Consider the following 20,172-nt stretch of genomic DNA (forward strand, 5'->3'; position numbering starts at 1 on the left):
GGAGGGCACTTGCTGGGATGAACACTGGGTGTTGTATGGAAACCAATTTGACTATAAATTATATTTTAAAATAATAATAAAAAAATTAAAAATAAATAAAAAATAAAATAAATTGGGATCTTAGAGACTATGTGGGATTCGGCCACATGAGGAACTGGTGGACACATGGATGAGTGCTCCAGAAGGAAACAGCGTGTGCAAAAAGACCCAGAAGCAAGAATGGATATGTACAACTGGAACCCTTGACTGAACCAGCAAGAAGCTCTCATCAAATGAGTTAACAAATTATGGAGAGCTCGTGGCATGTATTCAAGTGAATACAACATGGATCTTCAAAGGCAAATCATGCCGCCATGTAGGACTAAGGAAATCTGCTATCTTCCATCCTTGCCCACAACTACCATTCACCATTTCACCAGGAAAAGTCTCATTTCCCCAGCTGACCTTTATAGTTCAGCTTTCAACTGTGCAATTATCAAATGAAGGAAGAGGAAATGCAGCCTGCTACTCAGACAATGCAAATCTAAGGTAACTGAATAAAGACAGATTGTTCTTTGAATTTACAGCTCATCTTTCTGCCTACTTTGAAAACAGAAAACACAGGAAGCTCATCGCTTAAAGTGGTTCACAGTGGAATACCATTCAAGGACAAAAAAACAAAACAAAAAAACCCAAAAAGTCAGTAATTAACACTAATCTCCATTAGTGGAAGGAAGAAGCCCACTTTCATCACATGGTCCCCAAGACTGTATCTTAACAAGCTATTTAAGGCACTCTAGAGCAACTGTAAAGTTAGCAAATGGTCCATAAAAAAGCAAGACAAATGAGACCAAAAACTGGAGAAGAAATCAGCCTTGCAGCGAAGCAAACTTTTGAGAAATGGCAAGGCCTGATAAAATAAACCAGCAGAGACAAACACAGTAAATAAACATCAACTAAAATGCAGGCTAACTACCAAATCAGCAGCAACATAAATATTGCCAACTACATGCATAAAACTTCCATGCTCAAGGTCAGCAAGAAAAAAAAAAAAAAAAGATAAAAGAATTGAGAATTGATAAAGTACCGGAAAGTAGAGAGAAGAGAGAAAGGTGGAGCTAGCAGGGCACTGTATTCACAGGCGATGTGACCTTCTCTCTCAGGAGATATAGTGGAGACCCTGGTCTCACCTGAAGATGCAAATCTCATCAAGAGTAATATCCAGCCAGGGGCGCCTGGGTGGCTTGGTCGGTTAATCATCCGACTTCAGCTCAGGTCATGATCTCACGGTCCGTGAGTTCGAGCCCCATGTCGGGCTCTGTGCTGACAGCTCAGAGCCTGGACACTGTTTCAGATTCTGTGTCTCCCTCTCCCTCTGCTCCTCCCCTGTTCATGCTCTGTCTCTCTCTGTCTCAAAAATAAATAAACGTTAAAAAAAAATTAAAAAAAAAAAAAAAAAAGAGTATATCCAGCCATTACCAGATTCTGTTTCTGAAGCCCCTTCCACACTGGTATGAATTAAGGGGGGAAAGTGAATTCACTTTGCTCACATTCATCAGATGTCTGTTAAGTTTCAGGTACGATGCTGGGCACTGAGTGAACAACACATTAGATTCTGTGACTGTTTTCTGGAAGCTTACAGTGATCCACAGCGAGGCTAAGGCTCAGTACAACAGGATGTAACCATATTATTGAGGTCTCCATATTTTCTCTCTAATGTGATGCATTTATTTTTTCAGCTGAAGGCAGGAAATGGGGAGGGAGGACGTAAGGAAGAAATAGGAAAGGGGCTGCAGATGGGAAAGAAAATGAAACTACAACTGACCCTTGAACAATGCAGTCAAAAATCACACAGTTGAAAGTCCACATATAACTTTTCACTCCCCCAAAACTTAACTAATAGTCTACTGTTGACCAGAGGTCTTATTGGTATCATAAATTCAACTAACACATATTTTGAATCTTATATATGTTATGTACAGTATTCTTATAATAAGCTAGAGAAAATATTAAGATCATAAGGAAGATGAAATACATTCACAGTAGTGTACTGTATTTACTGAAAAAATTTACATGGGGCACCTGGGTGGTTCAGTTGGTTAAGCATCCAACTTCAGCTCAGGTCATGATCTCACAGCTCATGAGTTGGAGCCCTGCGTCGGGCTCTGTGCTGATGGCTCGGAGCCTGGAGCCTGCTTCAGATTCTGTGTCTCCCTCTCTCTCTGCCCCTCCCCCATTCACACTATGTCTCTTTATCTCTCGTAAATAAATAAAAATTAAAATAAATTTTTTAAGAGGAAAAAAATAAAAAATCTGCATACAAATGGATGTGTGCTGTTCGAAGAACAACCCATATTGTTTAAGGATCAACTGTACTTTTTTTCCATACAATTGTTGTCAGCCAGTGAGACGTCCTCACTGCCATCTTGGTGTCTCCGGCTTTTTGATACAAATCCCAGAACTCTTCATTCAGAATCTACTTCCTTCCAGCTTTACGTTCTAATTTGTCATCCCTACTTTTGACTTGAAAGGGTCAGGAAGGCTGGAGCTAAGTACATATAGCATTCTAGTACAGCATGAAGCTCCACACAGGACAAACTAGGTCCTTGGTGATGATTAGGATGCCCAGGACATGCTTCCAGAGACAGCCACCGTTAGCAGGATTCCCCAGAATCTAGTTCCTATGAAGACAGCTTACAGCTACACTCAAGAAGGTGTATTCATATTGGTATTCTATACTTCAAGAGGATCTCTTTCTAGTTTGTATGCAATTGGAAACTCTCCTACAGTACTGGTAGAAAATGGTGGTGATGTGTGCTTTTGGTCTGAAGAGCAATTTGTCAACTTATCAAGGGCCTTAAAACTATTTACATTTCCAGGGGCACCCAGGTGGCTCAGCCAGTTGAGCGTCCAACTCTTGAATTCAGCTCAGGTCATGATCCCAGAGTCGTGGGATCGAGCCACACGTCAGGCTCTGTGCAAAGCATGGAACCTGCCTGAGATTCTCTCTCTCTCCCTCTGCCCTTCTCCCCAACACTCTCTCCCTCTTTCTCTAAAATAAAATATAAACAATAAAAAATGAAATGAAATGAAATGAAATGAAATGAAATGAAAGTAAGAAACCAATAAACAAACAAACAAACAAAAAAAACTATTTACATTTCTGGCCTACTAATTCCATCTCTACTTTTTTTCCCCCTGTGGAAGTAATCATGGAGAAACAAAAAGATTTAGCTGCTACATATATGTTCACCCCAATTGCTTGTGATAACTTAACACTAGACAAAATGCCTATCAACAGACAAGAAGTAAGGCACAGAATACCCAAGGAATGCAATATCACGTGGTCATTAAAATAATGTAGGAAAATATTTATGAAAAGAAAAGGTGAATAAGTGCAAAAACTCTTCATGAACCCGTCCTGGTTAAAGAACACATATAAATAATATATAAGTGTGTGTGTATAAAAGAGTATCCACATACATACACACACAAAGACAGAAATGGCTACACAGTGGAACAGCCAGGGGTAGAGACGAATATGCAGCGGCATGTTGACTATGCAGTAAGTTCTTTTTTGCTTGTTTATAATTTCTAAGTTTTCCATAATGAACATGTTAAAACGTTGGACTGAAAATAATTTTCACTCATCTGTCTTCATTCCTTGATTGCTGATGACTTCAGACCATCCCCACTTAGGAGCCTTCCCGGCTACCGAGGTCTGCGGCGGCCCTGATGCCAGCCAAACCCCAGCTCGCAATGCCACACTCCATGAAGCTCCTTGGATGGCTTACCAAATACATGTCTGATTTTTGATTTGGATATTTTTTGGTCCGAATGGATTTGAAAGCCAGATGTTTCTCGTCTTCAGAATTCAATTATTCAAATATACCCATGTAAATCAACTCACCACTGGTTATTGCTTAAAGGATGCTAATGCACAAGTGAAAATCTCTTTATTTTCGAGACTGAAATGAATTTGGAATGTATATAATTTTGCTTAGAGCACTTTTGAGAAGCTGTGAAAGCTTCCACATCCTGCCAAATTAGCTGTCTGTTTGCAGTCTCAGAGCAAGACAGAGGATGCCTAAGCAGTGGGCTTGGTTTCTTCATAAAGACTGTGCCGGTTACGGAGGAATCTTTCCCCGCAGCGAAATTACTTCCTGGCAAAGACCCTCACTGGGCACTACTCCAAAGTGGAACTAACTCCCAAAGGAAGTCACCGGGCTGCTTTGCCTCATCCAAAATTTCTCTGGCACCAAGTACCACGCATGTGTGTATACAAATCTTAGTTTCCAGGGAGCTTGAGATGTAGGCCAGGAGTAAGATCCAAAACTCTGCTAGAAATGATATACCCAACTTTATGTGCCCAGTTTGACTGATTAAACGTTCTTGGGGAGTAAAGACTTCACTTTCAAAAACTCCAAATCTTACTATGATTTAGAGCATGAGGTTTTTTTTAGACATGGGTGATGTGGAGAATCAGTAGGTTACCTGCTGAACAAAGGAAAAAGAACCGGTTGCTTTGTTGCTTTAGAGAGATAAGTTGGATCTCAACTGCATACGATAATTTGTAAACTGGACATACTTCTTTCAGAGAGCTTTGCAGTAGGAGGAACTGAGTATTCAGCAGTAATTTTCAGTCTACTGCAAAAAAACAAAACCAAAAACTCAGGTCTATACGATACCAAAGAAACCAAGAGATATGGTCACTTGTAACAGTTAAGAAAGCCACAAAAAAGTATGCCTGCACGAGTGAAAAACTCAAAAGACAGGGGCCAGCTAAAAAGTGGAGACACTAAAAAGGGCACAGGACCCATCTGAAGCACGAGGCATCTGAAGACCTATGAACAGACACATCCTTTGTGCTGGGAGCACATCTGCGGGCCAAAACCTACCGCTCAGTGAACATTTGTTAAGAGCCCACTATGTGGGAGCTTCTGGAGATTAAAAATGAGTAAGGAACGGTCTCTGTCCACAAGAAGCCTAGTGGGAAAGCAGACACAAACATCAATTAAATGAATTTGGAAAAGGCTCTGCTAAAAATATGCACAAAATGCCTGCAAGAGAATAAAGAGAAAGCATTTAGCTCAAATCGGAGACGCGCAGACTGCTTCTTGAGGAGACAATTCTGATACTCGGGCTTGAAAGATGAAGAGGACTGGCCAAGAGAAAGAGTGGGACGGTTTTATGGACAGGTTTTATAGAGAGGCCTGACCTGGAGAGAGCTGTGAAAGATCTGTTTTGTCCACTTAAACCAAGGCATAAAGTTGGAGGTAGAAAGTGACAGAAGCCAAAGCTGGAGAACAGAATCATGAATGATTGTGCTGGAGCTTGGAAGTCACCACGTGGGCACCGAGGGGCCAAATCAAATTCTGGGAAGAAGAGGGGTCTTAGAGAAAGAAGTCACCACAAAGGGCTAAGGAGGTGTGACTTAAGGTTGGGACAGTCTTCCCAATGAGGCAGGTCAATGAGTCTGTCCTGTGCCACTGCAAAGAGGAAGTCAGGAATCACCTTCAGGGCCATGACAGTCACCTTAATGACATTTGCCAGTCCTCAGGTATTAATCACACTGGCCATTTACTTTATTTTTTTTTTAACTGAGGTATAATTGATATATATTAGTTTCAGGTGAACACAGCGATTCTATATTTGTAGATGTTGCAAAATGATCACCATAAGTCTAGTTACCACCCATCACCATAGATAGTTACAAAAATTTTCTTCTTATGATGAGAACCTTTAAGATTTACTCTCTTAGAAACTTTCAAATGTGCCATATAATAACATTAACTATAGTCACCATGCTATACGTTACTACACATTATATTACTTATTTACTTACTGGGAGTATGTACTTTTTTACCACCTGCACCCACTTGCCCTCCTCCCCTCTGGCAACCACCAATCTGTTCTCGGTATCTGTGAGCTTAGTTCTTTTGTTTTGGCCGATCCGTTTCTTTAGATTCTACACGTAAGTGAAATCATATATATTTGTCTTTCTCTTTCTAACTTATTTCACTTAGCATAATGCCCTCAAGGTCCATCCATGTTGTCACAAAAGCAGGATTTCCTTCTCTTTTTTTATGGCTGAGTAGTATATCTAGAGAAGAGATGAGGCAAATATGAGGTAGGGGATACCAACCTCTACACTAATCACCAGGGCTTGGCCACCTGCTGATCAGAGAATTCTGTGACAAGAATCCCCTTCAATGAGATGCAGCATATTGAGGGGTGGGGTCTGGGCTCAACTGCACAGCTTTCCTTAATTTAAAGACATCCCAGGAATCCTAGCCTGGCAAGTGCAAGGACAATGCTACTGGTGTCCTGATTTCTGACAGCTTTATGAGGGTCTTCCTTGTGCAATGAGTTATGCTCCAAGGTGACTGAGCCCCTATCTGTCGTACTCACTCCAGCCCCACTACAGGGCTGGACAAAGGACTGCCCTAAAACAGGAGCCAAAGGGATGAGGGGAAAGTGGTAGATGTTGTGAACATCTATTTTACTCAACAGGGGAAACCTCCTTCATCCTGGTGTTTGGTCAAGCCACAGAGACTCCAGCTTTGTCCAGGGGTATGCAGCGGCTGACAGAGTACCCAAATGCACAGTCACTTATGGGAGAAAGTTCAAGGCCTGGGGCTCAGTTTTTCAAGGTTGTACTCATTATTCTCCTGCCTCTTGACAACCTGCTCTTCCTTCCCTTGTATCTGTATTTCAGCCAGGTAGCATGCCATCCCCAACCAATTATTTAAGCCAGAAAACAGAAGTCAACATCTTTACTTCCCACATCCAATTAATCATCCAGGCTTCATGACTTCCTGCCCCAAATGGCTGTGGAGCCCACCCCTTCTTCTAGGTTCCTTTGACCACTGTCTCAGTTCAAGCCCTCACCTCTGTGTCCTTCCCGTAGCTTCCTTGGTGCCTCTGTTACTCAGCTGCCAGAGTGAATCTGTCAATGCAACGATGATCACATCTCTCCTTGGCTAGAAAAACTTCTTGGATTCCTACCATCAATTAGGTTTTAAGATACCCAATCTCAATGGGCTGGTTAAACTGAACGTGGCAGTGCTTGAGAGAGGTCATCAGGAAATCAATCTATGTTAGATTTATGTTCATCATTTGTTTACTGTATTTATTGGGGGAACTAAATTTTGAGATCTTCTTTCTTTCTATATTTCCAGACATCACTTTCCGGATAAAACATTCTTGAGAAAATGGAAGAGAAAAAAAACTTTTTTAACAAAATACAAAGGAACATCACCCCCCATACCCATAGGATGGCTATTATTTAAAAAAAAAAAAAAAAGAGGGGCACCTAGATGGCTTAGTCAGTTAAGCATCCGACTCTTGGTTTCACTTCAGGTCATGATCTCACCATTCATGGGATGGAGCCCACACTGTTCGTGCCCTGCTTGTGCCCTCTCTCTCTCTCTCTCAATCTCTCTCTCAAAATAAATAAAAAAAACTTTAAAAAGTAAAAAGAAAAAAAATTTTAACGAGAAAAGAAAAAAACAGAACAGAAAACAAGTGATGGCGAGGATGTGGAGAATTTGGAACCCTTGTGCACCGTTGGTGGGAATGTAAAATGGTACAGATGCTGTGGAAAATGGGATGGCAGTTTCTCAAAAAACTAAAAACAGAATTACCACATCCCCAACAATTCCACTTCTGGGTATATACCCAAAAGAACTGAAAGCAGGGCCTGAAACAGATATTTGTATACCCGTGTTCATATCAGCATTATTCACAACAGCCAAAAGGTAGGAGCAACCCAAGTGTCCCTCAACAGGTGAGTGGATAAACAAGATGTGGTACATACGTCCAATGGAATGTTATTCAGCCTTAAAAAGGAAGGAGGAAGTTCTGACACGTGCTACAACAGGGATGAACTTTGAAGACATTATGCTAAGTGAAATAAGCTAGTCTCAAAAAGCCAAATCATGCAGGAGTCTACTTACGTGAGGTACCCCAAGTAGTCAAACTTCCGAAACAGAAACTACAATGGTGATCGCCAGGGTTTGGGAGAAGGAGGGAATGGGCAGTTACTGTTTAATGGGCACAGAGTTTCAGTTTTATAAAATGGAGAGTTCTGGAGATGAGCTGCACCATAATGTGAATGAACTGAACTGTACACTTAAAAGTGGTTAAGGCAGTAAATTTTATGTTAAGTGTATGCTATCACAATTTAAAACAGTGAAGAAATGAGCTACCAAATGCTGATGAATATACAGAAAATTGTTCTCTGTTGCATTTGGGGCCATATATTTTAATCATGGTCATAACTTCTGGACGTGCTAATCGAATTTATAAAAACATTACACATACACGGGTACCGTGGATGTGCCTAGAGAACCCGAGCTGCCATCCCTCTCCTACTTCTAATCCACCTGCCCGAACCCCAGTGCATCTCTGGGAGGAACCCCAGTGCATCTCTGTCTGCTCATCCATACTTGGCTTTCAGAATGCTCCCGAGCCAGGCCTGAACCTGCGGACTCCTCTTAGCACACCCTTCTGCTCAGCAGGACTCTCTCTTCCCAGCACTCCTCTGCTCGGCCCACAAAATTGCCTACTCCCAGAATCTCTTCTCTTCAGCCTGCCTCTCCTACTTGTAAACATCTCAAGGCCCGGCACAGAATCCAGTTCATTTGTGAATCTTGGAGAGAATTCTCGAGAAGAACTGAGGGGAGTGACTTGGGATTTCTAAGGGGAGGGTGTCCAAGACCAAATCTTCACTTAATATCCTTCCTCACTTTGTCCTCCAAGCTGAGGCAGTACTACAGACTCCCGACAGCTTCATATCCTCAACTACAGAGAAGAAAGCACTAGACCAGAGGCTTCAGACCGGTTTTCACTTAAGGCTCCTAATAACCCCCACTATCCCCTCCATACTACCCTTCTCCTGAGATGCTCTCTGGCGATTTATTCCAGGCATGTGTCGCTATGGCACTGAGAGGGAGCTGAATGGGATGGAACGGGAAAATTTTATGATAGGGACAGCTGGGTTGAGGAAACAGTGTTCCTGGGAATTAGGCTTAAGACTCAGATTCCATGATGCCGGCTGGAGGCAATCGCAGTGTCAAGAAGGATTCCTTCTGGAAGTCTCTGGTTTTCTAAGTTACCCACCATATTACAAGGCATGGCTATATGAGGAGGATCACTTCCCAGACCTCCCAGGGGCAACTCTCTGCCCTGAATCACATGCTGCCTGGCCTTCACTCAAAATGAGTTCACGGGAGTGTGCCTGTTCTCCTGGGCAGAAAGAACATTCATCTGACACTTCTAGGTTCTCTACACAGAAGACTCTCAATAAATATGTGTTGATCTGTGCAAGCATCTCGGCTATTTTCCATCTTGAGAAACTAACATGCTCTTGTTCCAAGCAGCTCATTATCTAGCTATAAATAAATATTTAGTCAGGGTCCAAGTAGAAAACATATTTCTTCCAATGGTCTTCCAGTTTATCACGTGGTACTTACTTTAAGCCGAGGGTATTTACACCTGTAACATCAAAAAAAGTATAAACAGCATGGCGATACTTCAATCCCGCTTCATTTTGCCAAGTTGCTAGAGCAGACACCTCGTGACACCCATAAATCAGAGTAGGAAATTTTTCTCCAATTATGCTTTAATTCATGGGCAATCATTCTCTACAGCAGGTGGCAAGCTGAGGGGGGCTAGACGTGAGGGAGCATGAAGTCAGGCTGGCGAAGTATTGAGTAATTTTAATCTGAGCCTTTACAAATGAGTACCGCAAGGGTGGCAGAGACAAAATGTGCCTGTTAACTGAAGCCAGGTGAACAGGATGCATAACGGCAGTATCAAATGCATCTAGAACCATCTCCTCAGCCAACTGCAATGTAATCTAACACAGATGCTGCTTCTCACTTGAATTCTCTGATTGTCTTGGTCTAATTAATTTCATCACAAGACCATCTTCCCATTTTTTTGTTTGAGGATCCTGAACATGATCTTGAGATTATTCACATAACTTCAGTGTCATTTAGGAATTGACCCATGTGACAGAAACACATTCCTTTATATAGTATACCATTTTTCACTCTTTGGAATATCCATGCCCAGAGAAATTAGCAAAAAATCCTTTCCCAAGAGGATCTATGTATCCTACTAAAATTTCCCTCTTAATCTGTTTGCTAAACATTTACTATGCACGTTACGTGAATGACACTTCAACATACAGAAATTAGCCTGGGTGGCTCAGTCAGCTAAGCATCCCACTCTTGGTTTTGGTTCAGGTCATGATCTCATGGTTTCATGAGTTCGAACCCCAGGTTGGGTTCCGAGCATGAGGCCTGCTTGGGATTCTTTCTCTCTCCCTTTCTTCCTACCCCTCCCCCACTTGCACTGTCTCTGTCTCTCAACATAAATAAACTTTAAAATATAATAAAATAAAATAAAATATAGAAATTACTACAAGTAATTTACTTGTAATTTACTACAAGTAAATTTACTACAAGTAAATTACTACAGTAATTACTACAATTGCTGACCTCAAAACACTTCCAATCAAATAGGAGAGACACTCACACGAGCTAAACTCTTGTGCAAAGGCCAGCTCACGCCAACTCTCCCTGCCTCCCCCATCTCAGGAACAGACACACCATCTGCCCAGCTATTTACATCTGAAACCTGGGCATGACCCTTGATTCCATGGCACTCCATCTCTAAGGCTACCACCCAATTCTAAGCCACTCTCACTTCTACGTGGACAAAGGAAACAGCTTTCTAAACGGTTTCTTGTTTCCGTGCTACTTTCTCCAAGTGACATACATTCTAAGGTTAGTAGGAAGTACATCATCGGGCTGCTTTTCTTCTGAAAGCCCTGGAAGAGTTCCCTAGCCCTCTTAGAAAAGAGACAAACTCCTGCCAATGGCCTAAGAGGCCTTATACAGCTGGCCCCAGTCTATGCACCAGCCTCACCTCCGATGACTGAATTCCCTCTACTCTGAGCTCTTGCTATTCCTCTGGTAGAAGCCATTGCACTTGTCCTCTTCCTGGAAGACTCTCCTCTCTCCCCCTTTCTGTCGTTCCAGAGTCTTGGATTCAATGTCACCTCCTCAGGAAGCCCTCCCTGATCACTCCACTGCTCAGGACATTTCATTCCCACTTTCTGCACCCATTTGTAAATCCCCTGTGCCTGCCTCTCTCCTCTAGCGAGCTGTAAACTGACCCTGTTAGGGTTGTGGGCAGCTGTGCCCCTGGGTAGAACTACGCTCCCCAAAGGAGGCAGGCAGAAAAGGCTTGTTGTTTGATGAATGTCCATTACAAAGAGGACCAGAATGAGGATGACAGAATGTACAGTGAAGAAGGAGCACTTCCTTTCAACTGGGAGAGGAAAGATGGGAATAGCTTCCAGAGGACAGACCGCATGCACTGTGTTTTAGAGGACAAGTAGGCACATCCCAAAACGCATGCCAGAGCTCTGAAACTAGCAAAAGACAAGCCCAAAAGGCACGGCTAGTCCAGGCAGGTCTGAGCAACAGAAGGGTCCCTGAAATGGCTAGAACCCAGAACACACACAGGGATGTGCTACGAGGACGGCACTCATGGTGGAGAGCCTGAGTGACACGGTAAGGGGTTAGCATTCTATTGTTTGGGACCACGGAAAGTCACCGAAAAGTTTGGAGGGTGAAAAATTAGTACACTCTAACCTGTATTTTATAAACATTGAGAAAGATCGTTGTAATGTAAAAACCAGCAAACAACCTAAACTGGCATCACTTTTAAGAGGACTACATATTCACCTCCGCTTGGAGGAGAAAAAAAAGAAGTCCTTGGATACCATGTGGCAATGCAAGGGAGAGGGGGGCTCACAGCTGACTTGGAGACACAGCTGTGTCTCCAAGAGGACGAGCTGACTGCACATCAGTCTGGGGCTTTTCAAAGGCACCGAACAGCCACATAAGATTTCCAAATGGGTTCAAAGTAAAAGGCCCCAGGATCATGGATAAAGAAGCTGGTAACTGGATTCCAGGACTAGAGCTGGGTCCTGGACTGGGAGATGATTACGAGCAAGCACGGTACGCATTCCAGAACAGTTTAGTCAAACAATACTGAACAGATGGGCTCACAATACTTAAACTGAAATTAACCCTAAAGACTGGCATATTATATTAAACAAAGTGAGTATATGAATGACTCCATCCCAGCCACCACAAAAGGCAGTTGCTAACGCTACTGCAAGGGACTGAAGACCTCCAACGGAACATGCCTTCCAAAGCAGCGATAACCCAGGCGCTCTGAGGGCTTTATCGATACAGATTATTTCAAGACAGATTTACTTGATGAGCACAACTCTCCTCAACAGCTATGTAATAAGATGGGAGAGCCGATCTGTGAGATGGGTAAAGACAAAGGCTGACAAAGTTAACTGTGGCTTGTACTTGCAGAAGTTCTGGAGAGTGGGAGAGGCCCAGGAGCCTGCAGCTATGATGTTGCACTAGGTGTTTGTTTTTTGTTTTGTTTTTTCCTTTGGGTTTTCTGTTTGTCTGCTTGTTTGTTTTGGCTCCAGCCAGGTGTGAAATCTGGTCTTCAGCTTGCCTATAAAATGAGGAATCCCGGAAAAAAGATCAAAGGTCCCTCCCAGATTTAAACTCCCATGGCAATGAAGAAATCCCTTATAGGCATAACCTGCTTTTCACAAACCAGTGAAGGGACTTGCGCCAGAAGAGCGATGCCTCCAGACTCCATATCTGTGAGCACTGCCCAGGTGGGGTGGGGGCTCTAGCAGGGCACCGGCCCCAGGTCTGAAAAGGCCCCCAGCTGGAGATAAGCAGGGAATTACATGATCACTGCATGGGCTGAGACCTTACATGGGCCAGCAAATGGCTATAAATTCTCCACATGTCAAGTGGGGACAGTCACCCAGAGAATTAAGACAACGGGTATGAGATGCCGAATGCAGTGCCTGGCACGGAATGCAGCCACTCCTCGGTGCAGAGCAGTTCTAAAAGACATCGTCGTCAGTTTTACATCACTTCTTCAGTTGTTAGATTTACCTCTGCTGATTTATAGGAAATTCCCTCTGTAGGAAAGATAAAACTGTGGGACCTCATAAAACAGGAAAGGACCCCAAAGTCCTTTTGTGCAGTTCCCTGTTCTTAGGCATTTTCATTGTCACCACCACATCACTACTGAAACTGTGAAGGACCTGAGCAACCCAGCCACAAAGTTCTTTGTGTCCCCAGGGGTCCCCCCCAAGGCTTGGATGTACTGAACACAATTTCCTGCACTCCTGAATGCCCTCAGAATCAAAATTGTCTGTTATTACAATAAATTTATAAAATGAGATGAAAGTGCCTAAACCAAGGGGATCACACACTACATAATCAAAGAGCCAATTCTAAAATAATAGACAATTACGAAAATGATAACGAAGGCTGTAACAACCCTCACTAATGCTTCTTACGCTGTTAAGCAAAAAAAAAAAAAAAAAAAAAAAAAAAAAAAAAAAAAATCGGAACACACAGTCTCATTTATGTTGTGATTACAACCAAGTAAAATTATGTACAGACAGAGCAAGGGCTGAAAAGCGACTTGGGAAATGACTATGGCTGATTTGCTAAGGAGGAGCAATTGCAGAAATTTTATTTTTATCTAGTGACTTTAATGGGGTTGACACAATAAACACCACAAAAGTGACAGTCACAGGGAAGGAGACGCTGCTGTTCACTCACCCTGGGTTATACAACATGACCGTGGACAGGTTCTCACAGGACTTCGAGAGGTCAGTCATGGACAAGCTGAAGGAGGACAGAAGGCCACTCTAAGAGCAGACACAGGGCAGAGCGGTTACCTTAGTGGGGGAGAGGGGGCCACAGCCCTGGACTCACTGCTCTCACCTTGTGAGAGGCAATGAGGTACATATACCCCTCATTAGCACACACGCCAACTGGTCTACCTGAGGGCGGCAAATCAGGGACAGCCAGGCAACAAATACAACTCCAACCCAAGCCTCAGCTAACCACAGCGGGGCCCCAGCATGCCGGGACAGGGGAAGCTAGCCAGGAAGTGCACAACCATGGGGATCTCCTCGACCACGCTGCACTGAAGTGGAGGGAAGGGTCACCCTCCATTCCTGGCGGGAGCTGTGTCCTGTTCTCAGCAGCACTCACAGGTGTTGAGGGATAAAGATGAGGAGGGAGAGGGGAAGGGAGACCAAAAAGTAAGAGCTTAACCTGTTTGCTTCCATGGAAAGCTACTGGCAAATGTATTTTCCTCCCTCTCTTCCTCTGCAACTGTGAACCAATAAGGACCCTCCAGGGAGACCCTGGGCCAGAATAGATAAGAGGCTTCACTGGCTGGAATGAGCAACCATGGAGAAGGCTGGGGTTTGCAGCTTTCTCGTTCTTTCCCATCGAAGGCACTGGCACCCTTGGGTAGCCCTCACAATAGGAGGTTGACATGCAGGGCTCTGTGACTTAGGGGTGAAGGGCAGACCCTTTAGGTCAGCGGGTCAGGGCAGCAGTGCAGGCTGGCCACGTGCTAGTTAGGGAACAAGTAAGCCTCAGTTTCTCATCTTGATCATCTGTGACATGGGGTTAGTAAGAACTGCTACACAGATAAAGCAGTAAAATATGCTGTAGAAGTTTCATACAGTGCCTGGCTCATAGAAATGTTAGCTGTAGCCTTTACCTTCCTCAGTCTAAGGACATACGGTGTCTCAAGACACATTCTCTCTCATCTCTTCCCTTCTCTCTCAGGTCTTCTACCCACCTCACCCGTCCTGCACTTAGAGTGCCCTCTGGATGACCCTATCCAACTAGCTGTCCCAAACTCACCCCCTCTCTGCTTCACACCCTAACCAGAAGTCTCATTTGCTATGGCTGAAAGTAAAAAGGAAGCAAGCTTTTGGATGAAACTGATTCTGATATTGGGTTAACTCCTACAACAGATCCTCATAAGTGGAAGTCACTCCCCACTTAATGCAAAACAATGCCCAACTCCTTTTGGGGGTGGAGGGGTGAAGAGAAGGGTCTAGAAGGAGCCATTTCTCCCCCTGCTCTGGACTTGACCAGTTTGCTCTCCTACTTCATCAGCCAATCATCCACTGAGAAACAACTCCGTACAGTTAGTACAGGCTACAGCGTGACTTTTCTAGTTCCGTACTCCGGAAAATCAAACCGCTCCCACAGCCCCAGCCCCACCAGAATCAGAATTGGCTCCTGGAGATGTTATGCTGCTCACCTTCCTCTTCTCCCTGAGCTTGGCAGCCTCCTTAGGATGGTTAAAGCGAAACATATTGGTTCTTCCCAAGAGTATCACAGCACCTAAGAACATACAAAAACAGCAATGAGTTCACGGTAAGCAACCGGTTGGTTGACAACATCATGTTGTGGAATTTTACAGCTGAAATGTAATTTCCAGTGCACTATAAAATGGTAATAATAAGGGAAAGACTTAGTCTCAAAAGTCTGCTTATATAAGCCAATTTTAAACCTGCAAATATTCTTATTTTTATAGCTGAGTGTCACAATACTCATGTTACTAAGGCAGAAGTGATGGATTCAAGCATTATATTACGAGATTTAAAACTTAATATCCAGATAATTATAGTTTTGATTGTTAGGAAGAAAAAAAAGCAGTGAGTTCTACAAAGAGATGCTGTAATACCAACCAAAGCATATGGTCACAAATTTGGGAAATGTTTATTAATGCCAGTAAAAGGAGAAATCCCAAAGGAAAGTGCTTTCAAAAGAAAACATGGTATAATTGGCAGAGTACAGGTAACCACTACTAACATCTACCTCAGGATTTGACAGGAAAGAAATTGTGTACGTGTAGGGTCTATTACCATGTGAAAACACTGCTTCTTGTTAAAACTCTGTTAAAATTTGGGTGGCCACATGAGACACACGAGAAAGGCTCCATTTGATGGACCAGGGTTCTGCTTATTCAAAAAATGATCACACAAGAGGCAACAGAATTCAAGCCAAGTACCCAAGGGTAACAAAAATGTTAAGTAAGGGCAGGGACAAATTTTAGCATTTTTAAGCAAATAAGCAAACAAACACTTTCTAAATTCAGAACTGCTCAAAGCTGGCATGGGTGCCACAGACGGCAGTGAGCTCCTTGTCATCAGAGGCATCTAAGGGAAGCGATGTTCCAGAGGAGATTCACTACGTCGTCGGGAGTAGTCTATCACACCTTAGAAGAGACCCCCATGTTCAATCCTTGCCCTGAAAAAGAATGCAACTTCTTTGTGAGGACAGAACATATCCACTGAAGTCAACCACGGAAGACGATGACATGTGATGAGGGGTCAAGCACCTAAGTGATGTGTGCAAGGCTGCTGTAGGTGGGGACAGACCTCAGCTGGGTCTCACAAGGCAGCTCCAGGACAAGAGAAGTGATTCCAGTTTGGGGAAACCACAGGAAGGGCTAAGCCTGGCCAGGGAAACGGGCCTATCCTGCTGCGGGGAGAGGAGGGAGTCAAATCCACCCAAAATGCAGGGCATCAGAAACAGCACCAGGATAGAACAGACACTGTGAGGACTTGGAGAGCCAAGGGAGAGAAGTTGCATCATATGTCACAAATTGATGGCCTGAGAGAAACCAGCTCAGAGATGTTTTGTGTGCCCCGCGAAAACTTAAAAACTAAAATTATTAGCTGCCAGTTAAAAATCTGCAGTTTTTACATAAAGTACTGAGTTTCTTTCTGATTTCCCTTCAAAAACTAGAAGGTAATGTATCAGTAGATTTGTATTGCCACTTGGCCAAAATCCCTGGGCTGCTGAAGGCTGCCTCCTTTGGACAGGGCACGTGACCTGTGGGGTAACAGCAGTCACCAACCTCTTCACTTGGCTACTATTTCCCTACCTGGGCCTCAAAAGTAATATCGTAGCCCCAGGTGGCTATTCTAGAGCTTCAGGCCAGTATACCCACCTGCCTACTCAACATACTGCCTCAGATTCTCAAATTCAATATGGTTAAAACCTAACAGGTTAGGTCATAACCCCAGGGAACTACTGAAAGGGTTGGTTCTGGCAGTTGTCATTATCTAGCAGAGAGGGAGTCCTATGAAAAGAAGAACACAGTTTTCAGAGATTTAAAAGTATAGTAGTAGATAGTAACCAATCTACAACCTGCTTATCCCCCTCATGGAAAATTATATTCGTATATTTTCCAATCATGAAAAGGCACCATTACCATCATTAAGAAAGGTGTTTTCTATGCCTTTTATGACCAGGACTCAGAACTATGTGCCATACAGAGAAGTCAAAAGTTAAGCAGCCATGTCTAGGATATAGGTATATTTAATGCTCTGGAAGGGAAATTAGAGATTAATAAGGCAATCATATTCAATGTGCTAATTACATTTAATCCAATTCTTTTTTTATTTTTTTCCTGTTAATCAAATGCCCAGCCATGCAGGTTGAAAAGTGCTAAAATATGTTAATGGAAAAATAGAATGGTATTTCAGAGACATATTTCATATCATATTAAATCATTGAAAATAATCTTGCCACCCATGTATTTGCATGAAATACACATAAAAATCCCTTTAAGAGTTATAAAAGAAAACAAAATTATCCATGACCATTCCTTGTTTCTACCTAAATAATGTGCATAAACTGCTTGGCACATAGAAAGAGGCTTGTTAGGGGCCCCTGGGTAGCTCAGTCGGTTAAGCGTCCAACTCCTGATTTTGGTCCAGGTCATGATCTCATGGTTGATGAGATCAAGCCCCAAATCAGCCCATTTGCGATTCTCTCTCTCCCTCCCTCTCTACCCCTCCTGCGTGTGTACTCTCTCTCTCTCAAAATAAATAAACATTAAAAAAAAAAAAAGAGGCTCTGTTAAGGCTGGTTTCTTTCTATTTCATTTTATTCCTTTACTCAACAAACCTACTGACTTAAAAAATTGGCTTTGTTTTTACATTATGCTGCTGTTCATTCCTTCATTCATTCATTCATTCAACAAGTACTTAATGAACCCTGAGTGCATGCTAGTCACTGTGATAAGCACTGCAGATACAAAGTTGAACAAGTCAGACATATGCCCTGCCCTCATGGAATTTATAAGTAAGAGAGAGAGGTGAATAATCAAATAAGTCCACAATTAGATGCAAAGCTACACCTAAAGGAGAGATAACCTGCCCGGTACTCAAAGAGCACATAAGAAGAGGGTTGATTTAGAGGAGGTTAGGGAAAGAAGAAGTGGGAAGCGGTGCCTAAGACAAGCTCTGAGGATGAAGCACGGAGAGTGAGGGAGTGGCATGTGTAAAGGTCCCATGGCAGGAAAAACTGATGGTGGTGGTGGTGATGATGCTGAGTGACTGGAAGACAGTTAAATGCCTACGGCACAGGAAAGGGAGAAGAACAGTACACACAATGAAGCTTGAGAGAGGGAAAGGAAGAGACCACATAGAATCTTTCAAGATACAGTAAAGCAACTTTTACTTCATGAGGGTGCATAAGAAGATGGTGAAAGGCTTTGTGCAGCATCACATGATTGGATGAAAGTTTCAGAAAGTTCATTCTTTCAACTGTTTGAAGAAGAAAGCAAAGAGGGCAAGGGTAGATGCAGATAAATAAGGTCGGAGGCTACTGCAAGAGTCCAGGTCAAAGACAATGGTGGTTCAGCACTGGGGGGAAGGGGAGAGGAGAGAAGGAGAATAAACAAATCAGGAAGATGTGTAGAAGATAAGGTCAATAGGACCCCATGATGGGCTGCATATGGGGACAAGGGAGGTAAAGAAGATGTTCCTCGGTACTGGCAGGCAACAGCTGGTTGGACGGGGAGCTGTTCACACAGACTGAGAATACTGAAAAAGGACCAATATTGGGTTGGGAGAGAAAGCTTGAGTTTGGTTTTATACATAATGAATTTGAGATGCCTTTGGCAGGCAGAAATATGGGTCTGAAGCTCTAGAAGAAAAACTTGGGACATCTATCCATCAGTTTATCTACCAACCTACCTACCAACCTACTTACTCATGAATATATATATAAATGTATATGTATGTATGTGTGTGTGTATATATGTATGTATGTATATATATGTATGTATGTATATATGTATGTATGTGTGTGTATACACACACACACACACACACACACACTCAGACACACACATGCACGTACGTATATGTACATATCTACCTAACATCTGTGTGTGTTAAGACCCAGAGCATCTGCCCTGCCCCAAACTCTTGTGTGGCCAAGGGTGAGTTAAGCTCACCCTTTCCAGAATTCAGTTTCCTTATCTAGTCATCAAACTGGATACTTTCTAAGGTTCCTTCCAGATCTTAAACTCTTTAACCATGAACTACTCCTTGATCGGAGGTTAACATGATTAGTCACAGCAGATGGACTTTTCTGATGCGTTTAGTTTGTAATTTTTAGAGCATATCTAAGCCTCCTTAAAATGCATGATGGCTTCTTTGAGTTTACTTCAGAGCCTGTTAAATACCAGAAGGTAGACAAGTTCCAGATGGTGTTAAAAGGAAATGGAAGGGAAATGACATTGTAAAAGGGTACACAGAGACACTTGTTAACAACAACCAAAAAAAAGATAGAAAGAAAGAAAAAAAAAATGCTTTGCTTAAATCTCTATGAATGAAACCACTGAATGCTGATTTCACAGAAGATTTTCTGTTTTAGTATTTCAGGTACACTGAAAGTGAAATTAAACATGTAAACATTTCTATGGATTTCTAAGCAGTATAGTGACAATCGTTAATATCACTATTAATTACCCTCAAATTTTATGTGAGATTTTCTAATTCTGCGACGGCACAAAGAAATCAACTCTTTTATCCTATTAAATGTTGTCATATGAATATTTCTGAGGTGATGATGTACAAATTAATTAATTCTGGGTTATAATTAATACAAACATGTAAGAAAACTATACTTCCCAAAAGTGGATGGTCCAATGTAACAGGAGTTTAGAGGCCAAAAAATAAGGGGCCTGGTGAAATTTTGCTTCAGTCTCCAAATTCTGAATTTGATTACTTTAGAAAGCCTCGCCCCCCCCCCCACCCCCCACCCCAAGCACACAGACAGGATATAACAGACGGCTAAAGCATGCTCCGTGAAAGAGAAGTTTTCACTTTGGAAACAATTGTCAGAAAAGCAAATCTCTGTCTAGGAACATAAGTTTCTATTTTTTTTTTTTTAATGTTCATTTATTTTTGAAAGACAGAGAAAGACATAGCACATGCAGGGGAGG

The 20,172-nt window shown here is 42.7% G+C and overlaps 1 protein-coding gene across 4 annotated transcripts in view; it reads right to left on the reverse strand.

The window, feature by feature from the left end:
- KIF16B (kinesin family member 16B) overlaps positions 1-20,172 on the reverse strand; it is a 288,455-nt gene that overhangs the window by 112,060 nt on the left and 156,223 nt on the right. For all 4 annotated transcript variants that reach the window (XM_015539589.2, XM_015539588.2, XM_007086799.3 and 1 more), the window contains 2 exons: positions 15,184-15,266; positions 13,674-13,762 (listed from right to left, as the gene is read on the reverse strand). In XM_015539589.2, the coding sequence (XP_015395075.2) occupies positions 13,674-13,762; positions 15,184-15,266 (172 nt within the window). The remainder of the gene's footprint in view (positions 1-13,673; positions 13,763-15,183; positions 15,267-20,172) is intronic.

The sequence above is a fragment of the Panthera tigris genome, chromosome A3 (genome assembly GCF_018350195.1).
Source record: "Panthera tigris isolate Pti1 chromosome A3, P.tigris_Pti1_mat1.1, whole genome shotgun sequence".
Taxonomy (NCBI): domain Eukaryota; kingdom Metazoa; phylum Chordata; class Mammalia; order Carnivora; family Felidae; genus Panthera; species Panthera tigris.